Source organism: Elgaria multicarinata, chromosome 16 (genome assembly GCF_023053635.1).
Source record: "Elgaria multicarinata webbii isolate HBS135686 ecotype San Diego chromosome 16, rElgMul1.1.pri, whole genome shotgun sequence".
Classification (NCBI taxonomy): Eukaryota; Metazoa; Chordata; class Lepidosauria; order Squamata; family Anguidae; genus Elgaria; species Elgaria multicarinata.
The window spans coordinates 6,938,800-6,957,677 of NC_086186.1; the positions used below are offsets into that span (position 1 = coordinate 6,938,800).

An 18,878-nucleotide genomic window follows, 5' to 3' on the forward strand; every position below is an offset into this window, starting at 1 on the left:
GAGCCAATGGGCCCAGGATTAAGTCCAGGGGTAACTCCTCTCACACAAAATGAACCTGCAAAAACACACTAGAAATCTATGGCAGAAGAAGGCAGGCCATTTATGATGCAATTATCATGCAACAGCTCCAGCCCCAGCTAACATTGGCACAGGAATAGATTTGAAATATCACAAAGGAATGTTTGCCTGAAAAGGTCTGCCTTGGGTCAGCACAGTTTTTGAAGCAAAGGAAAATGTGCCTTCAATGAAAAAGAAGGGCAGTCGTGCAAAGACGACAAATGCCAGCCCACCGTGGAAAGTGGCATGTTCTTGGGAAGTAGCAAGACTCTTAAGGTTAATTGCTATAAAGGATCCAAAAGGCCCGTCTGTCTTCTGGACAGTTGCCACTTTCCATGCAGAGAACAGGGGCTCCAAAAAGGTACCTGTAGCAGTCCTCTCTTTAATTTCTTCTAGCTTCGACAGAGTGGCTGTGGTTAAGCGTTCCAGGTCCATGCCCCTGTTTGTCTGGAAGAATTCCACCATTGCGTTTATCGTTTTCTGAAAAGGGAAGATTTGTTTATATGCAATTTTATTCAGGGAACTACAAATAGATGAATCGAAAACATGGGAGATCAATGGAAAGCAACACCGATAACCATTTCGTACTGAACACAACTCACTGCATCATATATAATTTCCACGGGCTGTGATTGAACGAAGAATCTCTGATCAGCTGTGCTGTCCTCCGGGTTGGTCTCGTATTCTATCTGAAGCAGAGATGATTTGGCATTCCCAATCGAAGCCACGAGAGAAGGTACAACGTTCTGTTGTCTCAGACCCGTTACGTACCAATGCTCAAGCTTTGCTTCTACCCTGTAAGTTAACAGTTGAAAAGCTGAAAGTAGAAACTCAACATGTAGATATAATTCAATTGCCCTTACTTGGGCCATTAATTGCAAGGAATAGCAAGACAAAGAATTTCCCCAAATTGCTCAGAGTAGCATCCATGGGGTATGTTCATTCATCCTGACAAGTCGTTACACATGGTTTGACACTCTCCCCCTTGCGCCCCCATTTTAATGAAAGATCCCCGACCTGAAAAAGCTTTACATTGCTTGTAAAAAGTGTCCAAGAAATCACTAGTTGCTGTCGTTATTTTTGAGGAAAGAAAGTAACCATGAAGCATCATGAAATAAGGGCTGGATGAGCTTTTACCATGTGCCCCCAGACAAATGGATCACCATGTTAGACACTTACTTAAGGGCTTGTGCTCCTGGTCGCTGTGATATTTTAGTGCTTAGGTCAATTATCTGGATTTTAAGTGTGTCTGGAACATTTTTGTCTTCTTTAATTGTAAATGAAGTGCTTAACAGTTTCAGGGACAGCACATGGGCAACGTACTACACAGGAGATAAAAGCATTGAAGGAAGTTAGCCCCGTATCGTACTGCAAACAATACTCACTCATGGCTGTGTAATATAGCATATGTGTATTAATGTAAAACATTAAGGCTGCACAGGTATTAGAAGGAAGCTTTTATATAAATTACTCCAAAAATTCTCCAATGGCTGGACAAACGAAGGTGTAGCAAGACTTTATGACTATGTACCTATGCCAATCTTCCCAACACACAGGTGGGGGAGGGGGTCAGGATAGCCCCAGCCTGCCCCTGTCAAGGTGCCTTCACCTGCCATAGATTTTACATTTGCAGAGGGGCCTGTAAGCATAGCACCCAATGCAGAGAGATGTGAGCCATGCTACCTGTGCACTACAAAATCAAGGTATATAAATTTAATGGCTTCATCCTACATGTGCTGGTACTGCCCAGGACAGGGAGAAGTTATATGTAGGCTACAAACTACTTTAAGAGCTGGCGAAGGTGCAGTAAATTTATCTAGCAATCCTAGGAGTGTGGAGTGTCAATTTTCATCCAATGTGGAAAATCTTTAAAAGAAAGGAGAAAATAACTGCCTCACATGCATGTGTGATTGCACATCACAGCGGCATTTGGTGACAAATTGTAGATTAATTAACCCACGATTTGCAGGGATATGCAGTGTGCACAAGCCGCTTCCATTTTCTGTAAACAACCTCCCATTGGCATGATCGGAGGTTGTCAGTGTGACAAGTAAACCCAGTCCTATGAGTTGTTTAGGGGCTAAACAACCCAAAGGTTTACCCTACAAGAAACCATGGGTTAACCACTGGGATGTTTAGCCCCTAATTCTAGATTTGCACATCATGCTCACAAGCTCCAATCAGAGGTTGTTTACAGAAACCAGAAGTGGTTTGCAGGCAGTGTGCATCCCCATCAATCTTGGGTAAAATAACCCACAATTTACAGCCAGGACATGTAAACTGGGTCATACATTGACACATTTTTACTAAAAGATGCAAATACCTTTTTGGGTAACGTAAGGTTGTGAGAACTGTCACTATAACCAATGGCAGTGAAAAGCTTTGCTTTCTCTTCCGGTGTCATGAGGTCATCGATAGCTGAACAAATGGTTGAAGATATTGTCGTTAGCATTTATATCAGGTTCCTGTATACTTTACAATATTTTTGCATCACTCGCAGACTAGGTTCGGACGATCGGGGCAAGGGAAGCAACCATCATGGCCGCCATTTGCATTATTCCCCTGAGCTGCAGCACAGGTTGTAGGTTGGGTATGACATGCATATATCTACCATGCTGCACACCCGCTTTGGATGATGTGCCAACCTGCACTGCAGCACGGGGAATAATGCAATTGGCGGGCATGACAATTGCTTCCCTTCCCCCAACCATCCGAACTCATCCACAGTCTTTGAGAAAGAGATCCTACTTAAATTCAATAGAAACAGTCAATTATTTCACAGAATGATACAAACAGTGGACTTCTCTTTTCCAATTTATTAGTGGTGAACCTTGATAATATTTATCACTGAAATTATGTCATAATGAAGACCTCAAATTTAAGGGAAATGTAATAGCCACTGTAACTCATGCATGCAAAAATGTGTGCTAGCCATAGAATCCCGGATACAAAAGTTTTCCAGGCAGCTACTGTTCCAGTTACTTTTAGAGTCAAACTTACTTTCAGGAACAGACAATTCTTCTTCATCTTTTTTCTTAGATTCCTTCTTACCCCACAGTCCACTAAACCATCCTCCACCTTTTTTCTCACCATCTGCAGACTTTTTTCTCAACAGCTTCTCTCCTGACCTTATAACCTAAAAGCCAGAAAGTTAGAAAAATACACACAAAGGGTTATTGGGGATATGGAAGATCTTCAGATGATCACAGAGGTATAAGAATCCACCATGGATTCTCCTCCACCCCCGCACATTCTGCGCGCATGAACATCATTTGTTAACATGTGCACTGGTGCGTTCTTGATACCAATCTCTCTCTATAAGAAGATGCCCACCCTGGAAGCCTACTCTAAGAAACAAGAAAATGGCCCACCACCATCATCATCTGTATCCCAGCTTTTACCCAATGCTGGCCATCAAGGCAGCTTTACAAAATTAAAACATATACAATTAAAACCTATAAATAAAAATGTCATTGGAAATTTGGAAAACTGTGTTGTTTTCTTATTAAATGAAGCCCTTAATGAGGGCTATGCCCCGAAAGGCGGCCTATAAATAAGCATATTAATTAATAATAAAAAGAAACTATCCTCCAAGCTAAGTTATTTGCAAAGAACTCAAAACCTGTCTAAACCAGAGTTATTATAATATACGTATTTGTTGTTTTTAGATGTTGATTTTGCTGGCGGGGCACGCTGCCCTGGAAACATTCATACTGAAAGGACTTCTCTAAAACAAATATGCAAATAAAAAAACCTCAAGAATTATGCAGAACAGTTGCTTAACTTTTAGAAGTCCAAAGCATTTCAACATTTTATAGCGCCATGTTTAGGAAATGAACGTGGAAAAAAATAGAACATACCTCAGTTTGCGCTTGTTGTCTCGCTAAAACAATATTGAAAACATCGAGATCTCTTTCTAAGTCCTGTGGAGCAAATGCATAAAAGCTACTTTAACATAGATTCCAAATTGCCTTATTACAGTAAAACAAATCTGTTGGTGTTTATTAGTGTCAGTCACCCTCCTTCAAAAGAGGTCACCTGCATTGGACGTCGCATCAACCAGTTTGATCCTATTGAGCCAGGTTCTTACTGCTTCATAGTAAACAGCCTTTGCAATTCTTACTCAAGGCCATGCATAGTGTTTAGGGACTATATGAGGGTGTTTCACAATACTAAGAGTTTCCTTTTGTCATAGTGCCTATGCTCTCCTGCTAAACACATGGCCTAGGACTACATTTTCATTTTACGGTTTGCATTTATACGTCAACAAAATTACATGATAGTTTACTCAGATTCATTGCAACGAGTAAGTCAGCTGTCTTTGTCTTGGTGTGCACTAGAAAACATCCCTACAAAATGTTTTCACAAGACAACCTTCTTGCATCTTCATTAAGAATTGTATTCCAGTAAGGGAACAGGACTGAAAATCCCGTATTATGCTATTTATGGAATTGATTATTCTTTTCCCCATTCCTGGCAACATGTTACAGAGAAGACCAATTTTCAAATTCTACTTAAAACACACACTCGTTCTAGAATCACACCAAGTACCTTCATTTGTTTCTGAGTTTCTTCTGATACTTTGGTCTGTGTCAGCTTACTTTTATAAATATTTTTGTAACTTTTTAGAAGCTGCCTATGATGTTTTACGTTCCTCCATGACCACATGTTAGTGTATCGTCTGATATGAACCTCAAGAATACTGTCTCCTGCGTATTTCCACCTGCAAGAAAGAAACAAGATTATCTTTTTCTTACTTTATTTAGAGCAAGGGAGAAATAACTGAGAAACTGTTTGTACCTGGAATAATAATCTAACACAAGGATGGGCAAAAGGTTGTAGTAGATGAGGAAGTGGTTTTAAATTCCAATGTTTTTTCCACTCTTGTCCACCACCTCTGAGGCCTGTTGAAACAATCCATGAAAAACCCACAGTTCTGGGCTCCAATGTAACAACCCATGGTTTAAAGAATCCAGAGTTCACAACCCAACAAAAAACCATGAGTTCTCTTTCTGAGTTGTTCATGGTTAAACAAGCCATGGTTTGTTATTGCAGGTGAGTTTACATGACAACACAGAGTTCAACAATCCATATAATGGCTTAGCCGTGTGTGAACCCAGCCACAGTGAATACAGGATCTCTGTTTACCATCCACATGAACAATATCTTGGATATGTTGTCAACTAATACTCCCCCATAACTGAAGACAGCTAATTTGCAGTACTAAAGCAATACTATTATCAGATTTAAAATAATGCAAAAAAGGTTACCAGCTTACCATAGTTTGGCATTCTTATGTAGCGGTACTTCCGGTCTGTACTTTCTGTATGGGACATTTCGAACCATGTAGTCTATGGACTCCAGAAGGTCAATCATACTAAGGTACTGAACAAATAAAGCAGGACAAGATAATTTAACCACCCAATAATCACAGTATTTGAAGCATTAACTAAGAAAGTAAACATTGCCCTGCTAAGATCAGAGAAAAGGTCTATTCCGTTTAACATTCTGCCACTGATAGTAGCCATGCAACTGTCCCTTTCTATACAAATTCAATTCAAACAGTCTACTAAGCACGTTAAACATTCTTTGAAACATAGAACTAATTAGCCTTGACCAAAATAGGACGATTCTTAAATACATTCCTTATGTCAAAATGCCCAAGAAAATAGTACCTTCCCAAAATAATAACAACAACAACAGAACGGAATGTGTTAATCGTGTAGCCTTCTCAGGGACTTGTCCTCCTACATATTCTTCCAGCACAGCATGCAGAATTTACAACATGAGCAAAGAACTAGCCCAAAGCAGGCAACTAAAGTCAATGGCAGAAGCCTAAAATGAGATCAAAGAGCATCAAGACATCCTACCTGTGGCTTAGTCAGTTCAACAGCAATGCTCTGGACTTCCATGCTCCAATCAATCTTGGGCGTCTGAAGTTCTATCTCCGCATGAGGGTTAATGTAGAGCTTTGCAGAGGCCGATACTGGCTTAAATACTTAAAAGAAAAATAAGTCCCAGGTTTACAACTAGCTGGATAAAGTCATTGTTGAAGTCTAGAGCTCAAATTTAAAATGTTCTACACATAAGCATACTTATTGACCAGGCCCGCAATAATGCTAACCCATTGGTGGTTGAACTCTAGATTGCCATGATGTGCGAACCCAGTTGTGCTAACAAACCAGGGGTTGTTAACCATGGGCAACCCAAAAAGTAAACCCATGGTTTGTTGTTGGTTTGGGAACTCTGATTCTTTAAACCATAGGTTGTCATTACAACCTGGCTCACATGTAATGGCAGCAAATCAAGGGTTAATTAACTCCAGATTTGCCAGGGACATTTTGAATATGCAATCTCCAATCAGTTTGATTTGAAGTTATTTCATGATAATTGAACCCGGATACTATGGGTTAATCATGGATTAAACAACCCAAAATTAATCTAAAAATGAATACGAACTATAGGTTAACAGTGGGTTGTTTAACCCAACGATTAATCCAGTGTCACCAAATAACCTCTGATCTGTCCAATCAGAGGCTCTATATTCAAAATGGCAGTGGCATGCACTAGGATGAATCATGGGTTAATCAACCCACATTCTCATGAACCTTTGAAGAAACATTACAAACAAGAAGTATCATTACAACACAGCATGCAAGTATTAGTACCGTTGCAGCTGAGTTGCTCTCTAGCCAATCTGTCCACCCAGACACCCACCCCATCTGTGGGCTAGTCCACACCACCCACAGAGACAACACATGGGCATAGAATCGTAGAATAGTAGAGTTGGAAGGGGCCTACAAGACCATTGAGTCCAACTCCCTGCTGAATGCAGGAATCCACCTTAAAGTATCCACGCACTCCAATTATGTGCACTTACTATACTGATCATTTGGAAGCTCTTGGCTGATAGAAGGGACTCCTTTCTTCAACCGCTCCTATAAATGGCAAAAAAATGCATTGATAAATAATCTCAGCCATATTACAAGTATATATTGGGGATCATTTTGGTGAAGCTCAGTTCTTACTTTTAAATAAGTTACAGTGCATGTCTATAGCTTGGAACTATTCTAGAAGCTGTTACATAGCTTTTTCTCCAAGACACAAGCATATACTACAGCTTCAGAATTACACTTCCATACGTAGCCTTCAATACAAACATGCAGGTCTAAAGACCATTCCTGTGTGTTATCATAGTATCATAAGAAAATAATCCTGATGAATCCAACTTGAGAACAATTATATCCTAACTAATCTAGGTATTAACACACACCTAGGTGCGTGTAGGTGCGGTACATTAAACGAAGTAGACACCATTGCTACATGTAGGCTCTCAGTCTAAATCACAAGCGAAAGCAAGGGAGATAAACCGAACGTGCTGTTGTAAAGCATGAATGTGGCTGTGCTACCAAACCCAGAAAGAGAACCCATGATTTGTTATTGGGTCGTGAACTCTGGGGTATTTAAGCCATGGATGGTCATTACGTCCAAACCCAGAAATATGGGCTATTCATAGTGTCAGGGTCCGGGGCGTGGGCGGCAAGGCCTCAGCGCAGGAATGCCGGGGCCGGGATGGATGGCGGTGGAACCGGCAATAGACTCCAGCCAGGGCCAGAGGCAAAGGGCAAGGTCCAGAAGCAAGCAGGGTTCAGAGTCCGAAGGCAAAACAGAGTCCAAGCAGGGCTGGAGACAAAAGGCATGGTCTGGAGACGAGCAGGGTTCAGAGTCCAGGAGCAACAGGGTTCAAGCAGGGCCAGAGGCGTGGTCAGGCGAAGCAGAAGGTCCGGCAAGGCAAGGTCTGGAGTCACAGGAAGCCAGGAACGGGCTACAGCAGGCACAGGAGACCGTGTTGCTGTGGCAAAGGCTGGAGGGGAAATGCCGTTCTTATATAGCCCTTTCCTGGCTGCTCCCAGCTCGTCTGCATCAGCCCATCTGGGAGTGCTGGATGATATAAGCCTGGATCCTGCAACTACTCAGCGGCTGGCAAGGTGCACTGTGGCCGCCAGCTGGTATTGTAGGACAGGACCTGACACATGGATTGTTTTGCCAGGCTACAGAGGAGGTGGGCAAGAGCAATCAAAATACACCAGTTGCTCTACATGCCAGTCCTACAGCAGCACAAAGACATTGGGGGAACAAAGAGGGAGTGGGCGAAGGAGGTGGGAAACAAACAACCCAAAGATTGGGAAAACAAGCCACAGCTAGTTCGATCGCATGCCAAACAAACCCTGGCTAGGCAACAAGCCATAGGTTAAATAAACCATGAATCAGCATTATATGCAAACCAGGCCATGTTTCATTTAAAAAAGCATGATAGAAAGAGAGTTGAAACATGGCCTTTGTTGCAAGTAAACACATTTAAAACTGAACTTGCAGCACAGAAATAATGAATCAATCTAAATATCTCAGGGTTTTCCCCACTTTCAATCCTGTACAAGGAAACAGATTTCAAGTTTGATACTGCAGTACCAAAAAAATAAAGTGACCGACGTGCTTCCTTAGTGGAAAAGAACGACACAATATTACGGCAAAGTATTCTTCCGACCAGGATCATAAATTTCTGGATGCCCCGTTGCTTGTTATAATGTAATAAAAGGGAGAGGTTATTTGCATCATGTTATTTGTATTGCAGTTTAATTCCTGTCTCATAACCCTGTTGTTAAAATGTTCTTGGAAATGAGGATATTACCTATTCAAAACCCAATTCCTAAAACAAACACACACATTTGTTACTTAGGAACACTAGAATGATTACATAGACAGAAGTCTTTTGATTAAGGAATTGAAAGCAAGCACAACCCAGAATGATAAACCATGAACAGTTCTGCTTGCTGCTTGATAAGAACGTTTGCCACTGAGTTCCCAACGTCCTGTTTAGGAAAAAAGGACCTGGTGACATTGACTAAAGTAGGCACAGGCAACCTTTTGGGGCTGGGGGAACATTTGAGAAACTGTCCGGAAAATGGCAGTCTCGGGAGGTGTAGCTAAGGACAACTGATTGGCAGTTAAGCTCTCTGTAGCTTAGTGTCCTCATTATCCTTTATGCTGATCCTCAGTTCCTCTGGTCCTCCAAACCATCGTTTGGAAGAGAAGAAATGAGCAACAGCAAGCCTTAGGATCAGGCACTCCCTCCTTGCATAAGGGAAGAAGATTAGAAGCTTCCATATCTCAGGAAACCAGTTTGCTACGGCATCCAATTGCAGTAAACTACATTTTGCTCAAGCCATTGTTTACTGACAAGGCAAGATCAATATGAATAGTTTTGCCTTTGCTTGCTACTATGCTGCAATATGATTATTTTGTGGTGCTGCTTTAATGTTACTCGGCTTTTGTATGTTTTGGTTTTTCTTGTCTTTTTTTAACTGTCTGACTGCAATATCAGCATATTGGGCACTATTTTCAGGAGGCTTTGAGGGCGGAAAAGCAGTTGATAAGTTTAAATGCACACAGTCCTCAAGGGCTGCCAGTCAGACAATACTGGTCAAAGTAATCCAGTGGTCCGAGTCAGTATATGTTAGCTTCAAATGGTCCTAAATAAATGTTCAGACTGCAGTCAGGTGTGATACATCATCATAATTACAAGTTATCTAACATTTATAGTTATAACTATGTTATAAATCTAACATTTATGATCACAAGAAACGTGACTTAACAGCGCACTGAATATTAGCAAGAACCATCTGTTGGTCATTAAATGTGTTAGCTTATTTTCAAGTAATCACATTATTGAATTAGCCTTACAATGTAATCTGATTAAGAGATAGGGAGCTTTGACAAACAAGGCCACCTCAACAGGAGCGCATGGGGGAAGCACGTACTCTTCTTTTCTTTTTCTTTTTTGCTAAAACATAAAAATATTTTTTAATGGCTAAAGGTGAACATCCAGGTTGGTTTGTGTGTGTGTTTTATTAACTGCACAAAGACATCAACATTTAGTCGATATTTAATATCATAGAATCATAGAATAGTAGAGTTGGAAGGGTCCTAAAAAGCCATCAAGTCCAACCCCCTCACCCACCCAAGATTGTGGGGTAACTAACCCTTGAAAAATAGCTTGTTTATTGAAAATCCTGTAACATTTGTTGTGAGATATGGGCTCCCACTAAAATACTCTTTTAACTCCGCCTCTTTCTGGGGGCAGCAGGCATACTTCATACTCTGCTTCTACCCTCTAGTTTTAGACAGATATTGGCTCCAAGGGAAACACCTCCACAAATGCCTGCTGGCTTCTCCCAAATCTTACACCACTGGCATCTCATCCACGGCAGTCATGAGACAATAACATTTGTTTTGCTTATATAGAAAGTATATTAAGGCTTCAATTACCAATATTTGTTCCCGGGAAGCATGATAATACATTTCACTATCCACGTTCCAGTAGACACTGAGGGAATCAAGCCGCAAAAACTGAAATGACAGAAACGGCTCATTAGCTGCTACAAAATTTCACCACCCAAATGTGAACACTGTACCTTTAAAATTCGGGAGCAATCCAGACCAGGACTCTAACGTTCTAGAGTTCATGTAGAAGGCAAATTACAATTAATTCAATGTGACAACCATTCACTAGGGACTGTGTAGGCATTATGCTACCTTGCAAAGAATATAGCAGAAGTGAAGACAGTAGAGAGAAAGGTAACATTGAAAGTAGGAATAGAAGGCTTCTGCATAATCAATCGGTTGGATTGAGACTTCTGCCATATTTGAAGTAGACCCATTGAAAGCAAAGGGACGGATGTTACTCATGAGTAACTTCAGTCCTTTTAATTTCCATTTATCTACTCCAAATATGACTAAGCCTGAATCTACATCAACACTTATGAAGATAAGAGCAGGATGGAAAGATATATGGAGACTGCAAACTTTCTCTGTCCCAAAGTAGCATTTGCTCTTACCACATGGTAAGACTTAAGGATTAGGAGACTGTATGAATTGTTACACGTTCAGAGGCTTCTGCTATGGTCACCTACTCCATCAAGTGCCAGGTCCCTTCAGGCAGACTAGTTCCACTAAAATGCCAGCGTGCATTTTACAGATGGTGGTTAGTTGTATTTCAGTTCATGCTATAGCTACCGCTAAGCCAAATTGCACCACACACTAATTACAGAAGGGTCCAAATTATTAGACCATGGATGGATTAAAAAAAAAAGATAACATCAAGTTTGGCCTTAAATACAATACTAAAATTAAAAAGGGCACCGAACAGAATTTAAACATAGCATACATAACACAAATACACTTTTTCACGCAGTGCACAAAGTTGGCCAGCACAACCGGTTGGCCGGCATAACCAGTTTTTGTTTTGCTTTCTACATAACGATTAGGTAATTCTATGGAGACTATAAATCTTGAAAGATACAGAAGGGGGTACTTGGGACATATGCCCTAACCTTTAGGATGTGCCCTGAAGTGGATGAAAGCACGTTAATACTTATTAATGCCCAACAGTATTAAACTTCAAGTACTTGAAGTGATAGATAACACTGCTGGACTGGATGCACCATCTGTCCAAAGTGTCTCATATTACTTAGCCACTTCTGTCTTATATTTAGAATGTTTACAAACATAAGGACGTAAAATCCAGCCAACTCAATTCAGTAGTTTTTGGTGTGTGGCTTTTACATATGCAATCTGCCAAGGCCAGTACTTTGTCTGTGATGCAAAAGTACTGTGCAGTGTGTTATTTTACTTGTCCAAGGGGACCTTTGAGCTTGTGTTTCTTGCACAGCAGTGCATGCTATATGACAAAACCGTGTTTGAAATGGCAGGGGCTTTCGAAAACAGATTGTGATATTTGGGGGGAGGGGGAAGAGAAGGGGAGGGGATATATTGTTCAAAGGAAGGGAATCAAAATTCTCATTAAGGCATGCCCAAGCCTTTGGGCTTAACTAAAACGGCTCTTTGAGTCCTCGCCACTGAAGCTGGAATTCTGTTGCACCTGCTTTCTTACAGTGAAAGACTGCAAGCTCAAAATCAAGCCTCTTGTTCCTGAACTTTGCATTAGTGACTCTGACCGTACCTTGTATATGATCTTTGCAGCCTCATTTAAAATGCAAGGAGTCCAGTTTTCATTAGTAGTCTGGAAATGGAAAGAAGTCAACATTCAGTCATTTGCCTTTTATGTGGAGTTTGAACAAATGTCAGAACACTGGCTTTTTAACAACGCTTTTGATGGTTAAACTCAGTGGCACATTGTTTTAATTGCTTTTAAATTATATATTGTTTTAACTTGGATCATGGTTTAATTTGTTTTTAACTGTGCATATTTATTGTTTTATACTGTATGCTTTTAATTGTACACCGCTCTGAGATCTTAATGATATAGGGCAGGATATAAATGTTTTAAATAAATAAATACATTTTAAACCTTCTCACTGTTACACCCTTTTGGATGCCAGGCATTTTCCACAGCTGAATACGGGCAAATGTAATCCGCACTTGGCATCCTGTAGCATTTTGCCTGCTTGAAAAGGGCAATGACTCAGGACTAAAAATGTCACTTGCCATGACCCAACTGATTTCCCGCATTTTGGTGGCAACAGCAACTTTGAAGTATCCAATTTTTTTTTTGAAGATTAACCCAATAATATAAATTACAAAAATCTTCCAATAAAAGAGTAACTACATTAACTAAGCCAAAATGTCTTTGGGAGTGGGTGGGAAACTAACAAGCTCTGGCGCTGTGGGTAGAATCCAGAGCTCATTATGTAGTTTGGGCGCTCTGTAAGGCGTGCAGGGCTGCCACTGAAAGGAACCCTCTCCCGTGTGAAAGTACTTTCAAAGTGAACGTAAGCACACAATCTACATATTATAAGGGAGGGGGGTTTCTGCCCTTAAAGGCAGCCTTAAAATAATTTCAAATTAAAAAAAATAGATACCACATATTGATAACCATTTGCAAAAACCTTGCTTCAGAGCTTAATCCAGGCATCAATCGGCCTTACCAGTAAGCTAAGTTCGCCCAGTGTCATTCCTAAAGAAAGGGGCCGGCTAGGATCTGTGATCTACAAAAGACAGAGGTAGAAAATGTTACTGTGTGTAACGATATGATGGACACAATTCCAGTCTTTGATAGCCGTACTTACAAGTATCAAAAAAACAAAAGACCTATGAATGGTGTTTTAATTAAGTGCTTGCAAACAAGCTGAAGTTTGAACTGATCTATGTATCTTCAGATATTGAGGCAGCTATCAGCTTCTGTAAATCTTGCATCGAGAAGTTGCCAACCATTTCAGCAAATCCTATTTTGTTCTTGGAGATTCTTTTTACTTTCTTCCCTACTAATAGTAGAATCCTGTGCGTATTTACCCAATTGGGTTTGCCCTTAGGTAAGCATTCATATATGATTACTGCCTTATTCTTTGAGTGTCTTGCTATACTGCTTTTGCTCCTAACACCTGGATATATGGTGATTTTTCTGGAAACTAAAGTATAGTCTTACCCCAGCAACTCTTAAAGCCCTCTTTAAAAGACACACTTATCAAAGGATTAAAACAAAATACAAACCTAAATATTAAATCTATAAGAAAATCTGAGATGAGACTGAAGTGTACTCACATATCTAGAAGTGGAACTAGACTACAGCATTATATTTATTGATTTATTAAGCCTGTGGTTATTTTTTGGTTTCAATGTTTTTGAAAGCCTTACTCATGATTTCCAACAAATCAAAGTTCATCATTATTCCAGCAACACCTGAAATATGTTACTCTTCCCAGTATGCCAGGATAGTTTCCTAAAAGTCCACCCTGGTTCTATACATATTTCATTACAGGGAAAAACTGTCATTCTTACATACAAGATTAGGACTTTTGTTAGCATTCTAATGTATTCCCACTTTTCACCTCCCACTAGAAGCTACGCAGAGAGCACTGTAAAAATAGCAGCGTATGCTCACTGGCTGTGGCTTGGCATTTGCCACAGTTCATTTGAGCTTTCATGCAAATTCTAGTAATTATGCACGGAGAAACATGCAAACTTCAGTTCCGAATTCATGGCGAGTTTTCAGAGTAGTCACCACCAGGTTCCCAATTCTTGTGATACCAGGAACCTTAAGTGTGAGCCAGGGGACATTGCCATATTGAAGATCAGGCCCTAGACACTTGCAGGGTCAAGTATTATATGCACTTTATCCCTATGAAGACAGTTTGGAAACTTCAATGAGGAGAAGCCTATGCAGACCAGTTGCTAGGGAACATGGGTGGGAGGGTGCTGCTGCAATCATGACCTGCTTGTAGGTTCCCAGTCAACAGTTGGTTGGCCACTGTGTGAACAGAGTGCCGGACTAGATGGACCCTTAGTCTGATCCAGCATGGCAATTATTATTATCATCATCATCATTATTATTATACGCCCTTATCTGGACAGAGATAGCCTAGCTACAGTGATCCATGCTCTGATAACCTCTCGTTTGGATTACTGCAATGCGTTATACGTGGGGCTGCCTTTGAAAACGGTCCGGAAGCTTCAGCTGGTACAAAACAGGGCAGCCCGTTTACTAACAGGGACTGGCCGGCGAGTTCACATTATGCCAGTCCTTCTACAACTTCATTGGCTGCCAGTCCAGGTCCGGGCCCGATTCAAAGTGCTGGTATTGACATTTAAAGCCCTAAACGGTTTGGGGCCAGGTTATTTGAAGGAACGCCTCCTCCCATATGTACCTGCCCGGACCCTAAGGTCATCCTCAGGGGCCCTTCTCCGTAAGCCCCTGCCAAAGGAAGTGAGGCAGGGCTTTCGCCACTGTGGCACCCCGGTTGTGGAATGAGCTCCCCAGGGAGGTCCGCCTGGCGCCTACACTGTACTCCTTTCATCGCCAGCTGAAGACGTTTTTATTCTCTCAGTATTTTAACACTTAATTTTAACTTAAATTTAAATTTTACTGTTCTAACTCTGTATTTTAATCAATTTTGCTGCGTGGTTTTATCCTGGTTGTGCTTTTTATACTGTATTTTGTAATTGTGCTTTTAACATGTTGGTTGTTTTATTATGGTTTTACTTTTTGTGAACCACCCAGAGAGCTTCGGCTATTGGGTGGTATAAAAATGTAATAAATAAATAAATAAATAAATAAATAAATAAATATTATTATTTCTTGCCCACCTCTCCCTTTGGATCATGGCGGGGATAACATTAAGGACAACAATACAATATAAATCAAATGCATAAAACTGATTAAAAGAGGATATAAAACCAATACGTTATTAAAATAACAATCAGGACATCTTAACATTCTTAGGTTTAAAATTCATCTGGGTATGTTAGCTGCCAGAATATTGACTGGAACTCATCAACCTGTTTAACCTGGGGGGGGGGGGGGGCAGAGGATATTGGTTGGTTTTTGTTAACCACCTTCATCATGTATTTTATAGAATGAATACTAGAAATGAATCCAGTAGTATTAGCTTCTTATTGCTTGTCAAAACTATCAGGAATTCACTCTACTTACGTCATCCTCATACTTGATATGGATGCCCGTGATTTTGACTTGTACATTTTTTATCACTTGTGTCGCAAGCTTTTCCAAAAAAGTATCTTTCTTCTCTTCCTTGGGTTTATCTAAAAAATAATTTTCAAGTCAGTCTCCATCAAAGACCATACTTCCGAAGTTCATTCATTTCATTTGAGGTTCCAGTTATGACATTAAAAACCATTTAATAGAGTAATGTTTAATTTTCATCACTTGCAAACAATTGTAGCAGAGTAAGTTTCTTTTATTTTGATATTCTTGTAAGGTGATAGACAGATAGATAGATAGATAGATAGATATTTCTTTTTAATTTTCATCTTCTCTAATTGACCCAATTTGCATTTATTTCTTGGAAGCAAAAAAAAAAAGAAGAAATTGGTAGAATGTCATTCAGTCGCAACCAAGAATCTTGTCCGGCGAAGTAGTCAAAACAGGCTGTTGTTTTAGACAGACTGTATCAAATTTCATACATTATTGATTTCAAGCACTGGTTGTATTCCTTCAATTAGGTTTATTCACACAGCACTTCAATGCAGTCAAGTGATCATCTGATAATCATCTGGTGACAGTATTCATGTACCACTTACATGTGCAATTCTGAACATCATTGACTTCTGAATACTCATGACACAACTCTAACCTACGGTTTACCACTAAACACAGCTTAGCATCATGTCTGAACCTGTGGCTGACGAAGTTGGCTTGTTCCCCTAAACTATTTATTTATTTATTAGCAATATTTATATACCGCTTCTCATTTGAAACAAATCCCAAAGCGGTTTACAACAGAACAAAAACGAACAAACAAAAACTACATACACACAAAATGATATCACGACTGTGGCACTAAAATGGAAAGGAAACAGGTACGTTTTTAGTAAACGCCGAAAATATACTAGTGTCAAGGCCTGATACGCCTCAGAGGGGAGATCATTCCGCAGAACAGGTGCCACTGCAGAGAAGGCCCTATCTCTGTGACACCATCAAATGGAAATCCGTAGGCTGTGACACGGACAGCAGGGCCTCCCCTGAAGATCATAGTGGGTGGGTGGTGAAGGGAAATGTTTCTTTAGATAACCTGTTCCAGAGTTGTGTGCTTTGTATACTAATGCTAACTTAAGCTTAGCTCAGTAGCAGGCTGGCAGCCAGTGTAAATCTTGCAGCACAGGGAAGGCACCGCAGTCGGTATGTAACCTAGCCACTGTATTTTGGATTAGCTGCAGTTTCTGAATCAGCTTAAGGGCAGCCAAGAAGAATCAATATTACTTTCTGGGGTGAGGGACCAAAAGCAAAAAAAGAACGAAATACCATTAAAGCTCACAAGAACAAGGGAGATTTCATCAGGCACCTAAAAGGGTACCAGGTGAGCATGACTAATGCATAAGAACTTCACTCGAGAAATCTTTCACACAAACCTGCAGGCAAAAACCTGTGTTAGGAACGAATCCCCAGAAGCATCTATTAATATTTAGTCTATATACTATCTTGAGTGCTGATTCAGAATGGTCAAGATGTTTTAAAATAAAATCTAACCATTCCAAGGCAAGACTGAAATGATCTTAACAACAGCAAATTCTTAAAGACAGAAGGTAAAAACCTCACATATCCCTAATTAAAGCATACAGCCAGAAAGCTTTGAGCAGAAGCTATGCATCACTATGGAGACAACACGCTATTGAGCTGTTTTCAGGTGAATACTAAAACAAAGGCTATCAAACAAGGCTTTCTTCTGTGCCATGAGCATAGCCTGCCATAGGCTAATGGTTATCAGGGCAGCAACCTTCTACGTTTTCAGATTTGCAACCCGCCCTTAACCCTAACCTGATCCTTGCTGATCTCTCACTGTTTTGTTCACTTTTTAAAAAAATCCAAAGCCAAAAAAATTAGTGATGCTGCCGCTGGTGCAACCCACTTTAGGCTAGGGTGTGCCCCAATTGGGGGTTTCAAACTACAAAATGAAGACCAGTGACATTTAGGCACCAAGATATACATGACCTGAAGATGAGCAGAAACTGCCCCTTTTTGATTTCACGCCCACATAGAGGTATTTTAACTACAATTAACCAACTCAGTTTTGATCCAGTAAAGCCAAATTCCCAGTAAGTTACTGTCAGCATAAAGAAGGGTGGACATAATACTGCAGATTGGTTTTATGAGTTTATAACAACAAAAGCAACAAACAGAACACTCAACACACTATGCTAGTTTTACCCACCTTTTGAGTGACCATGACCTTTAAATGGTTTCTTAAAATGCTTTTTAGTCTTTTTAGACTTACGTCCTTCTCAATGTAAGCAATTTTATGGAAAAAGGATAAATTAAAGTTAGGCAAGTGTCATAAAGCAAGCAACAGAAATAAAAGACAAGACAAAATAATAAGCTGCTTACTGGGTGGGAAAGTGATTTCTCGTCCCCTAACAAAAATATTTTGTTATGAACCTCCAGTAAATATTCATTTCACTATTTAATACTAACCAGTGTTTTTTTTAAAAAAAAATAAGCCTACATAAAATGGATTATTACAGTAACACATTATTAGTTGACAAGACAAATGTTCTAGACAACAAGTACACTAAGACAGGGGTGGGAAGACAGTAAACACCAGATGTTTTGGACGTCAATTTGCAGAAGCCCCTGCTAATATAGCCAATGGTTAGAAATGCTGAGAGTTGAATTCTAAAACATCTGGAGATCTATGTTCTGCCCACCCCTGCTCTAAGCTTCTACACTAGTACAATTAAAGAGTTTATATTAGAATTGGGAATGTATTCTGTCAACATGCCTTCGTTCAACATGCCTTCCATAATTTACAGATTGGGTCTTAGAATAATTGCTGCTTTAGCCAGCAGAAGCTAAGAGTCCAGTATGAAAAAAGTAATATTTCTCAGTCTCTGTAAAGCAACAGGAGCTACAAGAAAAATCACAGCAGGACTCCCTAGAAAGGAAGGTTTCTCAAATTCATGGATTCTTCAGAGCCTTGAAAAGTCTCTTCTTGGCCTGGCCCTGTTATTGGTAGCCTATCGACCTGTCAGGACCTCAGGACCAAAATTGGAAGGGATGACGAGTGCTGGACTTCTTCTGTTCCATGAGCAGAACAGACTAGCAGGGATAACACTGGGAAGCAGTGGCTGCAGCTATGTGCTCTGAAAACGTTGGAAAGGCAAAGTCTTTGCAAATGCACTGGTAGATTGGGGATGGGGAGAACAGGACACAAGCCATTACTACCTGGTTATGAGAGTTTACCTTTACTAACCAGATCCCTCCTTAAAATAGAGACCAAAAGAAGAGAGAGAGAGAGAGAGAGAGAGAGAGAGAGAGAGATTTGCATGCTTTAATTACCTAAGAAATTATTCCA

General features: G+C 40.3%; 1 protein-coding gene across 2 annotated transcripts in view; it reads right to left on the reverse strand.

Moving 5' to 3' along the window:
* The window catches only part of VPS13C (vacuolar protein sorting 13 homolog C), a 109,122-nt gene that overhangs the window by 71,417 nt on the left and 18,827 nt on the right, over window positions 1-18,878 (reverse strand). The window contains exons 7-21 of one of the 2 annotated variants that reach the window (XM_063142478.1): window positions 17,739-17,804; window positions 15,503-15,612; window positions 13,002-13,061; window positions 12,077-12,136; window positions 10,384-10,464; window positions 6,938-6,995; window positions 5,928-6,055; window positions 5,336-5,442; window positions 4,609-4,780; window positions 3,918-3,980; window positions 3,058-3,193; window positions 2,381-2,475; window positions 1,237-1,379; window positions 660-852; window positions 423-537 (exon numbers count right to left, since the gene is read on the reverse strand). In XM_063142478.1, coding sequence (XP_062998548.1) covers window positions 423-537; window positions 660-852; window positions 1,237-1,379; window positions 2,381-2,475; window positions 3,058-3,193; window positions 3,918-3,980; window positions 4,609-4,780; window positions 5,336-5,442; window positions 5,928-6,055; window positions 6,938-6,995; window positions 10,384-10,464; window positions 12,077-12,136; window positions 13,002-13,061; window positions 15,503-15,612; window positions 17,739-17,804 — 1,587 coding nt within the window. The remainder of the gene's footprint in view (window positions 1-422; window positions 538-659; window positions 853-1,236; window positions 1,380-2,380; window positions 2,476-3,057; window positions 3,194-3,917; window positions 3,981-4,608; window positions 4,781-5,335; window positions 5,443-5,927; window positions 6,056-6,937; window positions 6,996-10,383; window positions 10,465-12,076; window positions 12,137-13,001; window positions 13,062-15,502; window positions 15,613-17,738; window positions 17,805-18,878) is intronic. The other variant, XM_063142480.1, reaches the window with a different exon arrangement.